General features: G+C 46.4%; 1 protein-coding gene across 3 annotated transcripts in view; it reads left to right on the top strand.

The window, feature by feature from the left end:
• LOC106575846 (OX-2 membrane glycoprotein) overlaps positions 1–15,027 on the top strand; it is a 47,343-nt gene that overhangs the window by 21,721 nt on the left and 10,595 nt on the right. For all 3 annotated transcript variants that reach the window (XM_045699407.2, XM_045699405.2, XM_045699406.2), the window contains exons 6-7: positions 6,422–6,697; positions 10,460–10,561. In XM_045699407.2, the coding sequence (XP_045555363.1) occupies positions 6,422–6,697; positions 10,460–10,561 (378 nt within the window). The remainder of the gene's footprint in view (positions 1–6,421; positions 6,698–10,459; positions 10,562–15,027) is intronic.

Consider the following 15,027-nt stretch of genomic DNA (forward strand, 5'->3'; position numbering starts at 1 on the left):
AGACCACACCAGACCAGATAACACCAGTCAGACTACACCAGACCAGATAACATCAGCCAGCCTACACCAGACTAGATAACACCAGACCAGATAACACCAGACTAGATAACATCAGCCAGACCACACCAGACCAGATAACATCAGTCAGACCACACCAGACCAGATAACATCAGTCAGACCACATCAGACCAGATAACACCAGACCAGATAACACCAGACCAGATAACACCAGACTAGATAACATCAGCCAGACTACACCAGACTAGATAACACCAGTCAGACTACACCAGACTAGATAACACCAGTCAGACCACACCAGACTAGATAACATCAGTCAGACCACACCAGACAAGATAACACCAGACCAGATAACACCAGACCAGATAACATCAGCCAGACCACACCAGACAAGATAACATCAGCCAGACCACACCAGACTAGATAACATCAGCCAGACTACACCAGACTAGATAACACCAGTCTGACCACACCAGACCAGATAACACCAGCCAGACTACACCAGACTAGATAACACCAGACTAGATAACATCAGTCAGACTACACCAGACTAGATAAGAACATCAGTCAGACTACACCAGACCAGATAACATCAGCCAGACCACACCAGACTAGATAACACCAGCCAGACCACACCAGACTAGATAACACCAGCCAGACTACACCAGACTAGATAACACCAGTCAGACCACACCAGACTAGATAACACCAGCCAGACTACACCAGACTAGATAAGAACATCAGTCAGACTACACCAGACTAGATAACACCAGTCTGACCACACCAGACCAGATAACACCAGCCAGACTACACCAGACTAGATAAGAACATCAGTCAGACTACACCAGACTAGATAACACCAGCCAGACTACACCAGACTAGATAAGAACATCAGTCAGACTACACCAGACTAGATAACATCAGTCTGACTACACCAGACTAGATAACACCAGTCAGACTACACCAGACTAGATAACACCAGTCAGACCACACCAGACTAGATAACACCAGTCAGACCACACCAGACTAGATAACACCAGCCAGACTACACCAGACTAGATAACACCAGTCAGACCACACCAGACTAGATAACACCAGTCAGACTACACCAGACTAGATAACACCAGTCAGACCACACCAGACTAGATAACACCAGTCAGACCACACCAGACTAGATAACACCAGTCAGACCACACCAGACTAGATAACACCAGTCAGACCACACCAGACTAGATAACACCAGTCAGACCACACCAGACTAGATAACACCAGTCAGACCACACCAGACTAGATAACACCAGTCAGACCACACCAGACTAGATAACACCAGTCAGACTACACCAGACTAGATAACACCAGTCAGACCACACCAGACTAGATAACACCAGTCAGACCACACCAGACCAGATAACAGCAGACTAGATAACACCAGTCAGACTACACCAGACTAGATAACACCAGTCAGACCACACCAGACTAGATAACACCAGTCAGACCACACCAGACCAGATAACATCAGCCAGACTACACCAGACCAGATAACATCAGTCAGACCACACCAGACCAGATAACATCAGCCAGACTACACCAGACTAGATAACACCAGTCAGACCACACCAGACCAGATAACAGCAGACTAGATAACATCAGCCAGACTACACCAGACTAGATAACACCAGTCAGACCACACCAGACCAGATAACAGCAGACTAGATAACATCAGCCAGACTACACCAGACTAGATAACATCAGTCAGACCACACCAGACTAGATAACATCAGTCTGACCACACCAGACTAGATAACACCAGACAAGATAACACCAGTCAGACCACACCAGACCAGATAACATCAGCCAGACTACACCAGACTAGATAACACCAGTCAGACCACACCAGACCAGATAACAGCAGACCAGATAACATCAGTCAGACCACACCAGACCAGATAACATCAGTCAGACCACACCAGACCAGATAACATCAGCCAGACTACACCAGACCAGATAACATCAGCCAGACTACACCAGACCAGATAACATCAGCCAGACTACACCAGACTAGATAACATCAGTCTGACCACACCAGACTAGATAACACCAGTCAGACCACACCAGACCAGATAACACCAGACAAGATAACACCAGTCAGACCACACCAGACCAGATAACATCAGCCAGACTACACCAGACTAGATAACACCAGTCAGACCACACCAGACCAGATAACAGCAGACCAGATAACATCAGTCAGACCACACCAGACCAGATAACATCAGTCAGACCACACCAGACCAGATAACATCAGCCAGACTACACCAGACCAGATAACATCAGCCAGACTACACCAGACCAGATAACATCAGCCAGACTACACCAGACCAGATAACACCAGCCAGACTACACCAGACTAGATAACACCAGTCAGACCACACCAGACCAGATAACATCAGTCAGACCACACCAGACCAGATAACATCAGCCAGACTACACCAGACCAGATAACATCAGCCAGACTACACCAGACCAGATAACATCAGCCAGACTACACCAGACTAGATAACACCAGCCAGACTACACCAGACTAGATAACACCAGTCAGACCACACCAGACCAGATAACATCAGACCAGATAACACCAGACCAGATAACACCAGACCAGATAACACCAGACCAGATAACACCAGTCAGACCACACCAGACCAGATAACAGCAGACTAGATAACACCAGTCTGACTACACCAGACTAGATAACACCAGTCAGACCACACCAGACCAGATAACATCAGCCAGACTACACCAGACTAGATAACACCAGTCAGACCACACCAGACAAGATAACACCAGCCAGACTACACCAGACTAGATAACACCAGTCAGACCACACCAGACCAGATAACACCAGTCAGACTACACCAGACCAGATAACATCAGCCAGCCTACACCAGACTAGATAACACCAGACCAGATAACACCAGACTAGATAACATCAGCCAGACCACACCAGACCAGATAACATCAGTCAGACCACACCAGACCAGATAACATCAGTCAGACCACATCAGACCAGATAACACCAGACCAGATAACACCAGACCAGATAACACCAGACTAGATAACATCAGCCAGACTACACCAGACTAGATAACACCAGTCAGACTACACCAGACTAGATAACACCAGTCAGACCACACCAGACTAGATAACATCAGTCAGACCACACCAGACAAGATAACACCAGACCAGATAACACCAGACCAGATAACATCAGCCAGACCACACCAGACAAGATAACATCAGCCAGACCACACCAGACTAGATAACATCAGCCAGACTACACCAGACTAGATAACACCAGTCTGACCACACCAGACCAGATAACACCAGCCAGACTACACCAGACTAGATAACACCAGACTAGATAACATCAGTCAGACTACACCAGACTAGATAAGAACATCAGTCAGACTACACCAGACCAGATAACATCAGCCAGACCACACCAGACTAGATAACACCAGCCAGACCACACCAGACTAGATAACACCAGCCAGACTACACCAGACTAGATAACACCAGTCAGACCACACCAGACCAGATAACAGCAGACCAGATAACATCAGTCAGACCACACCAGACCAGATAACATCAGTCAGACCACACCAGACCAGATAACATCAGCCAGACTACACCAGACCAGATAACATCAGCCAGACTACACCAGACCAGATAACATCAGCCAGACTACACCAGACCAGATAACACCAGCCAGACTACACCAGACTAGATAACACCAGTCAGACCACACCAGACCAGATAACATCAGTCAGACCACACCAGACCAGATAACATCAGCCAGACTACACCAGACTAGATAACACCAGTCAGACCACACCAGACCAGATAACAGCAGACCAGATAACATCAGTCAGACCACACCAGACCAGATAACATCAGTCAGACCACACCAGACCAGATAACATCAGCCAGACTACACCAGACCAGATAACATCAGCCAGACTACACCAGACCAGATAACATCAGCCAGACTACACCAGACCAGATAACACCAGCCAGACTACACCAGACTAGATAACACCAGTCAGACCACACCAGACCAGATAACATCAGTCAGACCACACCAGACCAGATAACATCAGCCAGACTACACCAGACCAGATAACATCAGCCAGACTACACCAGACCAGATAACATCAGCCAGACTACACCAGACTAGATAACACCAGCCAGACTACACCAGACTAGATAACACCAGTCAGACCACACCAGACCAGATAACATCAGACCAGATAACACCAGACCAGATAACACCAGACCAGATAACACCAGTCAGACCACACCAGACCAGATAACAGCAGACTAGATAACACCAGTCTGACTACACCAGACTAGATAACACCAGTCAGACCACACCAGACCAGATAACATCAGCCAGACTACACCAGACTAGATAACACCAGTCAGACCACACCAGACAAGATAACACCAGCCAGACTACACCAGACTAGATAACACCAGTCAGACCACACCAGACCAGATAACACCAGTCAGACTACACCAGACCAGATAACATCAGCCAGCCTACACCAGACTAGATAACACCAGACCAGATAACACCAGACTAGATAACATCAGCCAGACCACACCAGACCAGATAACATCAGTCAGACCACACCAGACCAGATAACATCAGTCAGACCACATCAGACCAGATAACACCAGACCAGATAACACCAGACCAGATAACACCAGACTAGATAACATCAGCCAGACTACACCAGACTAGATAACACCAGTCAGACTACACCAGACTAGATAACACCAGTCAGACCACACCAGACTAGATAACATCAGTCAGACCACACCAGACAAGATAACACCAGACCAGATAACACCAGACCAGATAACATCAGCCAGACCACACCAGACAAGATAACATCAGCCAGACCACACCAGACTAGATAACATCAGCCAGACTACACCAGACTAGATAACACCAGTCTGACCACACCAGACCAGATAACACCAGCCAGACTACACCAGACTAGATAACACCAGACTAGATAACATCAGTCAGACTACACCAGACTAGATAAGAACATCAGTCAGACTACACCAGACCAGATAACATCAGCCAGACCACACCAGACTAGATAACACCAGCCAGACCACACCAGACTAGATAACACCAGCCAGACTACACCAGACTAGATAACACCAGTCAGACCACACCAGACTAGATAACACCAGCCAGACTACACCAGACTAGATAAGAACATCAGTCAGACTACACCAGACTAGATAACACCAGTCTGACCACACCAGACCAGATAACACCAGCCAGACTACACCAGACTAGATAAGAACATCAGTCAGACTACACCAGACTAGATAACACCAGCCAGACTACACCAGACTAGATAAGAACATCAGTCAGACTACACCAGACTAGATAACATCAGTCTGACTACACCAGACTAGATAACACCAGTCAGACTACACCAGACTAGATAACACCAGTCAGACCACACCAGACTAGATAACACCAGTCAGACCACACCAGACTAGATAACACCAGCCAGACTACACCAGACTAGATAACACCAGCCAGACTACACCAGACTAGATAAGAACATCAGTCAGACTACACCAGACTAGATAACATCAGTCTGACCACACCAGACTAGATAACACCAGTCAGACCACACCAGACCAGATAACACCAGCCTGACCACACCAGACCAGATAACAGCAGACTAGATAACACCAGCCAGACTACACCAGACTAGATAACATCAGTCTGACCACACCAGACTAGATAACATCAGTCAGACCACACCAGACTAGATAACACCAGTCAGACCACACCAGACCAGATAACAGCAGACTAGATAACACCAGCCAGACTACACCAGACTAGATAACACCAGTCAGACCACACCAGACTAGATAACACCAGTCAGACCACACCAGACTAGATAACACCAGCCAGACTACACCAGACTAGATAACATCAGTCTGACCACACCAGACTAGATAACACCAGTCAGACTACACCAGACTAGATAACATCAGCCAGACTACACCAGACTAGATAACATCAGTCAGACCACACCAGACCAGATAACACCAGTCAGACACCACTGGAGGACTGGAGTTGAGAACCACTGTTGGGGGTCATGGAGGACTGGAGTTGGGAACCACTGTTGGGGGTCCTGGAGGACTGGAGTTGGGAACCACTGCTGGGGGTCCTGGAGGACTGGAGTTGGGAACCACTGTTGGGGGTCCTGGAGGACTGGAGTTGAGAACCACTGTCTTACACTGTATATACTGTCATTCACCATAAACATGATCTCTCATCCATTGTGTGTGATGTCTCCCTCAGTGCTGCCCAACCCAGAGATCACCTACATGGCCTCCAGCGGGGTCATCGAGGCCAACTGCACGGCCGCAGCCCGTCCTGCAGCTCAGATGGTATGGAATGTGGAGGGGGACAACCGGACGCTGGGGCCGTCCGTGTCCTCATCCTACGACCAGGGGGACGGCACCACCCTGGTCACCAGCACCCTCCTCCTCCAGGAGGGCCTGCTCCATGACCTATCCGTCAAATGCATGGTGCACCACCGAGGCCTGGACTCGCCCATGTCCGTCAACCTCAATGGTGAGCAGCTCAGAGAATCATATTGGCTCAATAAAGATTTATATATTAGCAGTAAATCATTAATACATGTCTTATAATTGATCTAATAAAGGTATGTTAATGATACTTTTTTTTAATAAAGTGTCACCCAGATTTTTTCTGCTTATGAAGACAAGTCTGCTTAACAGCCCTCGCAATGTGACAGTGCTGGGTTCAAATAGTATTTTTTTTTCAAATGCCATACATGGAGTGCGATGGGCAGGGTTTGCACTTTTAGGACTATTGTTTTGGGTCCATTCCCCCAGGAGAGGTCAATCAAGCCCAGGACTTGGGACCACTGTTTGAACCCAGGTCTGCATTGTGGTTCAACATGTGTAGAGTTGTGTGTTGAAATCCTGTATTGTAACACTGTCCTGATCTAGTTTTGTGATTGTATCCATTTGGGGGAGTGATTCCTAGGAAAGCTTCAGTTGCTATTCTAGTTATGTACAATTATGGCTCGTTTGATAGACCATTAAGTGCTACAGTTTCCAGGAAGTGGAAAACCAAAATAAGCATCAAGCCTTTTCCACAGTACATCTATCACTCTTGTTGTGAAGCTCATATCATGAGTTATGGTCAAAATGAGGCATAGTTTAATGTCCTTGAATTCAATATTGTGGTCCTGTCTGGCTCAGTTGGTCATGACACTAGCAACGCCAGGGTCCTGGCTTCGATTCCCGAGGGGTCAGATTTGTTTACCAAAAGGTATGTGCTCACTGCACTGTAAGTCATTTTGGATAAAGGCGCATGCTAAATGGTATATGCTATAAAATCAAATTGTATTTGTCACATGCGCCAAATACGACAGGTGTAGACCTTACAGTGAAATGCTTACTTACAAGCCCTTAACCAACAATGCAGTTTTAAGAAAATACCTAAAAAAAAGTAAGAGATAAGAATAACAAATAATTATAGAGCATAAGTAAATAACAATAGCGGGGCTATATACAGGGGGTACCGGTACAGAGTCAATGTGCGGGGGCACAGGTGTCGAGGTAATTGAGGTAATATGTACATGTAGGTAGAGTTATTAAAGTGACTATGCATAGATAATAACAGAGTAGCAGCAGCGTAGAAGGGGGGGGTGGGGGGGGGGGGGGTGGGGGGTTGACAATGCAAATAGTCTGGGTAGCCATTTGATTAGCTGTTCAGGAGTCTTATGGCTTGGGGGAAGAAGCTGTTTAGAAGCCTCTTGGACCTAGACTTGGCGCTCCGGTACTGCTTGCCATGCGGTAGCAGAGAGAACAGTCTATGACTAGGGTGGCTGGAGTCTTTGACGATTTTTAGGGCCTTCCTCTGATACCGGCTGGTATAGAGGTCCTGGATGGCAGGAAGCTTGACCCCAGTGATGTACTGGGCCGTACACACTACCCTCTGTAGTGCCTTGCGGTCGGAGGCTGAGCAGTTGCCATACCAGACAGTGATGCAACCCGTCAGGATGCTCTCGATGGTGCAGCTGTAAAACCTTCTGAGGATCTGAGGACTCATGCCAAATCGATGAGAATGGGGGCGTGCTCGGTCCTCCTTTTCCTGTAGTCCACAATCATCTCCTTTGTCTTGATCACGTTGAGGGAGAGGTTGTTCAGGTCTCTATGACCTCCTCCCTGTAGGCTGTCTCATCGTTGTCGGTGATCAGGCCTACCACTGTTGTGTCATCAGCAAACTTAATGATGGTGTTGGAGTCGTGCCTGGCCGTGCAGTCATGAGTGAATAGGGAGTACAGGAGGGGACTGAGCACGCACCCCTGAGGGGCCCCCATGTTGATGATCAGCATGGCGGATGTGTTGTTACCTGCCCTTATCACCAGCTGGTGGCCCGTCAGGAAGTCCAGGATCCAGTTGCAGAGGGAGGTTTTTAGTCCCAGAGTCCTTAGCTTAGTGATGAGCTTTGAGGGCACTATGGTGTTGAACACTGAGCTGTAGTCAATGAATAGCATTCTCACATAGGTGTTCCTTTTGTCCAGGTATGAAAGGGCAGTGTGGAGTGTAATAGAGATTGCATCATCTTTTGGTGTGGTATGCAAATTGGAGTGGGTCTAAGGGTTCTGGGATAATGGTCTTGATGTGAGCCATGACCAGCCTTTCAAAGCATTTCATGGCTACAGACGTGAGTGCTACGGGTCAGTAGCCATTTAGGCAGGTTACCTTAGTGTTCTTGGGCAATGGGACTATGGTGGTCTGCTTGAATCATGTTGGTATTACAGACTCGGACAGGGAGAGGTTGAAAATGTCAGTGAAGACACCTGCCAGTTGGTCAGCGCATGCTCGCAGTACATGTCCTGGTAGTCCGTCTGGGCCTGCGGCCTTGTGAATGTTGACCTGTTTAAAGGTTTTACTCACATCAGCTGCGGAAAGCGTGATCACACAGTTGTCCGGAACAGCTGATGCTCTCATGCATGTTTCAGTGTTACTTGCCTCGAAGCGAGCATAGAAGTTGTTTAGCTCATCTGGTAGGCTCGTGTCACTGGGAAGCTCTGTGCTTCCCTTTGTAGTCTGTAATAGTTTGCAAGCCCTGCCACATCCGACGAGCGTTGGAGCCGGTGTAGTACGATTCGATCGAAGTCCTGTATTGCCGCTTTGCCTGTTTGATGGTTCGTCGGAGGGCATAGCGGGATTTCTTATAAGCTTCCGGGTTAGAGTCCCGCACCTTGAAAGCGGCAGCTCTACCCTTTAGCTCAGTGCGAATGTTCCCTGTAATCCATGGCTTCTGGTTGGGCTATGTGCGTACAGTCACTGTGGGGACGACGTCCTCGATGCACTTATTGATAAAGCCAGTGACTGATGTGGTGCCATTGGAAGAATCGTGGAACATATTTCATTCTGTGCTAGCAAAACAGTCCTGTAGTTTAGCATCTGCTTCATCTGACCACTTTTTTTATAGACCGAATCACTGGTGCTTTCTGCTTTAATTTTTGATTGTAAGCAGGAATCAGGAGGATAGAAATATGGTCAGATTTGCCGAATTGAGGGCAAGGGAGAGCTTTGTATGCGTCTCTGTATGTGGAGTAAAAGTTGTCTAGAATCTCTAGGTAGATAGTGTGGGCTACAGCTTATCATGAGATTCTTCAGGTGAGCAAAACCTTGAGACTTCCTTAGATATCGAGCACCAGCTGTTGTTTGCAAATAAGCATAGGCCCCCGCCAAGTGTCTTACCAGAGGCTGCTGTTCTATCCTGCCGATAGTGTATAACCCACTAGCTGTATGTTCTTCATGTCGTCGTTCAGCCATGACTCTGTGAAACATAAGATATTACAGTTTTTAATATCCCATTGGTAGGATACACGTGCTTTCAGTTCGTCTCGTTTATTTTCCAGCGATTGATCATTAGCTAGCAGGCAAAGGCAGAAGGCAAAGGCAGATTAGCCACTCGTCACCTGATCCTTACAAGACACCCTGATTCTTTGCCGCGAAATCTCAGTTTTCTTCTCCAGCCAATGACAGGGATCTGGGCATGTTCGCGTGTCTGTATTATATCCCTCCCGTCCGACTCATTGAAGAAAAACTCTTCGTTTAATCTGAGGTGAGTAATCGCAGTTCTAATGTCCAGAAGCTCTTTTAGGTCATAAGAGATGGTAGCAGCAACATTATGTACAAAACAAATTATGAACAACGCAAAAAACTAACAAAATCGCACGGTTGGTTAAGAGCCGATAAGACGGCAGCCATCCCCTCCGGCGCCATCCACATCTCAAGGGTTGTCATATGTCTGTTGGTAAACATGGTGTGTGTGTGTGTGTTGCAGTTGGTCCGGCCCTCACTACTATCATCTCAGTATCCTGTGTGGCAGCCCTGCTCCTGTGCTGTCTGTGTGTGTGCCTCTGCAAGTACTTCCTGTGCCGAGACTGTGAGTAGCCAATCAGTTTCTGATCCTCCTTGAGTTTCCTGGTCGAAAAGGTGACATTCCATGGGCTTATTTAGTGGGGCGCAACATTCTCATGTAACCTGAACATAGAGAGTGGACACGATTCTCTCATTCAGAATAGAGAACCCTGTCCATTCAATATACATTGTAATTATATCTGCAATGTTTAAAATGTTGTGTCCTACTCAATACATTCCCTAGGTGTTTTGTAAACAGTCACAAAAAGGACATTACTGCTACTTTTGTGTAGTCTCCAACACCATGGATGTGTTGTTGCCATGGTGAGGCTAATGATACCAGTGTCCTTCAGAGTCAGTAGAGAATGTCAGTAGAGGATGCCTGGTTGCTCTTTAAAAGTGCTTACCTCGCCATCTTAAATAAGCATGCCTCATTCAAAAAATGTTGAACTAAGAACATATATAGCCCTTGGTTCACCCCAGACTTGATTGCCCTTGACCAGCACAAAAACATCATGTGGCGTTCTGCATTAGCATCGAATAGCCCCCGCGATATGCAACTTTTCAGGGAAGTCAGGAACCAATATACTCAGTCAGTTAGGAAAGCTAAGCCTAGCTTTTCAAACAGAAATTTGCATCCTGTAGCACTAATTCCAAAAGGTTTTGGGACACTGTAAAGTTCATGGAGAATAAGAGCACCTCCTCCCAGCTGCTAACTGCACTGAGGCTAGGAAACACTGTCACCACCGATAAATCTACGATAATCGATCATTTCAATAAGCATTTTTATACAGCTGGCCATGCTATCCACCTGGCTACCCCTACCCCGGCCAACAGGACCTTGCCCAAGCCCCCCTCCCCGCTTCTCCTTCACCAAAATCCAGACAGCTGATGTTCTGAAAGAGCTGCAAAATCTGGATCCCTACAAATCAGCTGAGCTAGACATTCTGGACCCTCTCTTTCTAAAATGATCCGCTGAAATTGTTGCAACCCCTATTACCAGCCTGTTCAACCTCTCTTTCATATCGTCTGAGATTCCCAAAGATTGGAAAGCTGCCACGGTCATCCCCCTCTTCAAAGGGAGACACTCTAGACCCAAACTGTTTTAGACCTATATCCATCCTGCCCTGCCTTTCTAAAATCTTCGAAAGCCAAGTTAACAAACAGATCACCGACCATTTCGAATCCCACCGTACCTTCTCCACTATGCAATCTGGTTTCCGAGCTGGTCATGGGTGCACCTCAGCCACGCTCAAGGTCCTAAACGATATCATAACCGCCATCGATAAAAGACAGTACTGTGCAGCCGTCTTCATCGACCTGGCCAAGGCTTTCGACTCTGTCAATCACCTCATTCTTATCGGCAGACTCAATAGCCTTTGTTTCTCAAATGACTGGCTCGCCTGGTTCACCAACTACTTCTCAGATAGAGTTCAGTGTGTCAAATCGGAGGGCCTGTTGTCCGGATCTCTGGCAGTCTCTATGGGGGTGCCACAGGGTTTAATTCTCGGGCCGACTCTTTTCTCTGTATATATCAATGATGTCGCTCTTGCTGCTGGTGATTCTCTGATCCACCTCAAAGCAGACGACACCATTCTTTGGACACTGTGTTAACAAACCTCCAGACAAGCTTCAATGCCATACAACACTCCTTCTGAGGCCTCCAACTGCTTTTAAATGCTAATAAAACTAAATGCATGCTCTTCAACCGATCGCTGCCTGCACCCGCCTGCCCGACTAGCATCACTACTCTGGACGGTTCTGACTTAGAATATGTGGACAACTACAAATAAAACTGACTATCCTACCGATCCTTGACTTCGGCGATGTCATTTACAAAATAGCCTCCAACACTCTACTCAGCAAACTGGATGTAGTCGATCACAGTGCCATCCGTTTTGTCACCAAAGCCCCATATACTACCCACCACTGTGACCTGTATGCTCTCGTTGGCTGGCCCTCACTACATATTTGTCGCCAAACCCACTGGCTCCAGTCTTTGCTAGGTAAATCCCCGCCTTATCTCAGCTCACTGGTCACCATAGCAGCACCCACCCGTAGCACACGCTCCAGCAGGTATATTTCACTGGTCATCCCCAAAGCCAACACTTACTTTGGCCGCCTTTCCTTCCAGTTCTCTGCTGCCAATGACTGGAACGAATTGCAAAAATCACTGAAGCTGGAGTCTTATATCTTCCTCTCTAACTTTAAGCATCAGCAGTCCGAGCAGCTTACCGATCACTGTACCTGTACATAGCTAGTCTGTAAATAGCACACCCAACTACCTCATCCCCATATTGTTATTTATCCTCTTGCTCTTTTGCACCCCAGTATCTCTACTTGCACATCATCATCTGCACATCTATCACTCCAGTGTTAATGCTAAATTGTAATTATTTCGGCTCTATGGCCTATTTTTTTGTATTACCTCCCTACTCTTCTACATTTGCACACAATGTACATAGATTTTTCTATTGTGTTATTGACTGTTTATGTGTAACTCTGTGTTGTTTTTGTCACACTGCTTTGTCTTATCTTGGCCAGGTCGCAGTTGTAAATGAGAACTTGTTCTCAACTGGCCAACCTGGTTAAATAAAGGTGAAATAAAACAAAATATAATAAATTAAAGAGTCCTGGGAACAAGCCTCTTCAGAACTGACACAGCAGACACAATGTGACCAGGGTTATGTTTGCTAAGTTATGAGTGCTTCTCATAACCCTAGTCATCTGTCTCCTACTGTGGTTGTTTCATGTGTTCTTGATGAAGAGGAGCCTTTTTGTTAGCATCGGAATGTGACGTCACCTTCCCTGAGATCTACGATCTCTAAAAGCCAACTGTCAATCTCAGAGGGAAAAGTTAGCATCTTGCTCTATGAGTTTGCACGGTTGGACCATGTCGTGTAAACAAAATGTAGAAGGCAGCTCTAATGTTTCATTGATTGCGACTCCATCTTGATTGCAACTCCCACTGGTTAGCATGGGAGTTGCATGGGAGTTTTGGGTCAATCACTTTAACTGTATTGGGGAAAAAACTGAACTGTATGGGAAAATTAATTGAACAAATTTCCCCTCTGGGATGAATAAAGTATTTATGATATGGGGTCAAGGCCTCGTCATCATATCTCTATGTGACTTCAGTGGACTCTCAGGATGTCCTCTGGGGCTTAGTAGAGAGTAGTAATAACAGTTGATAAAAACGAATTGTTTTATCTCTTTGGTAACAAGTATCTCAAACTTCTGCGACTATCAGTGTTGTTAAAGAACACTCAGTAACAGCTGGCACAAAGCTTGAAACAAAAACACAACAGTATGACCTTCAAAATGTACACTAATGGAAAGTTACCATTCCCCTAAATCACAAAACCAATGTCACAAAGGTAAGGAAACATGACTCAAAAGGATAACTCTTTGAGAGTGATGACATCTTTTAACATGGAGGTGGGAGGTCCACAGGAAAGGGAAAGGGGGCACGCCAGTCCTCTGTCATCGTCGCTCCCTTGACCCTTGACCTCTAACACCTTTTCCCATGACCTCTTCAGGGCTGGGTGAAATGGAAATAATAATAGGACTTCCCAGTTCCCAGGTAGATGCAGGAAACAGAACAGATCACACTACCAACAACAGTTGCCGTCAAAGTTATCTTTTTGGTCGGCCAAAGGAGAGAGATTTCAGGAATGGTCCATTTTTTTGGTTCTATTTCCGATTGTGAAATCCTGTGGGGACAGTTTCTGGCAGCACTAGTTTCCATTGGTATTTACCTGGCATTAAAAAGGAAATTGTATAAGTACTTTCAGGTAGTTCCTTCAAGGAATTCAACACAACAGTATTACTCAGTATTCCTACTGCGAAATCCTCCTGCCGTTTCAACATGTTTACGTCTCAACATGTTCAAACTGAAGAGGCTCATTACGCTCACTAATGATAAGATTTAGCCAATGAGAGGGAAGTGGTTCTGGGGTTACTGTGGTCTATGATAAGCAGTGGTGGGAGGGGTGATAGGTATGTCAACTTATTCTGAGAGAGGTGTAGTCTGCAAAACACTGCTGCTGAGTCTGGCACAGAGGTGTCAAGATAAGCCAGGTAGGGTTGTGGAGGAATTATAATGACAGTCCATGAGTGTTGGCTCTGTTGGCTCATAGCCATACCTTAGAAGTGGTCTAGCATTTAGCAATAGGGACAATTTGATTTCTCCATTTTTACAGATAGGCCAAGACATTTTAAAAGTTGATCGGATTCGTCGGATCTCTTTTGCACTCTTGTAAAGTTTAAGGGTCATTGAACGAACCGTCCGTGGTTTGCGTACTGCGTAGGTTTAGTAATTATTTTAGTTTCCATAGCTGATGAAAGTGTCCGACTTGACTCATAGGTTCTGACCCACTGGTCAGTCAGAGCTTTCATCACGATGTTGCTCTTCCTCATTGCTGTGTTCTTACGTGATAAGAAAGGCTGGAACTGATGAGGAAGACCTCTGCCATGTGGGTAGATGTGTTG

This window comes from Salmo salar, chromosome 17 (genome assembly GCF_965601325.2).
Source record: "Salmo salar chromosome 17, fSalSal1, whole genome shotgun sequence".
Classification (NCBI taxonomy): Eukaryota; Metazoa; Chordata; class Actinopteri; order Salmoniformes; family Salmonidae; genus Salmo; species Salmo salar.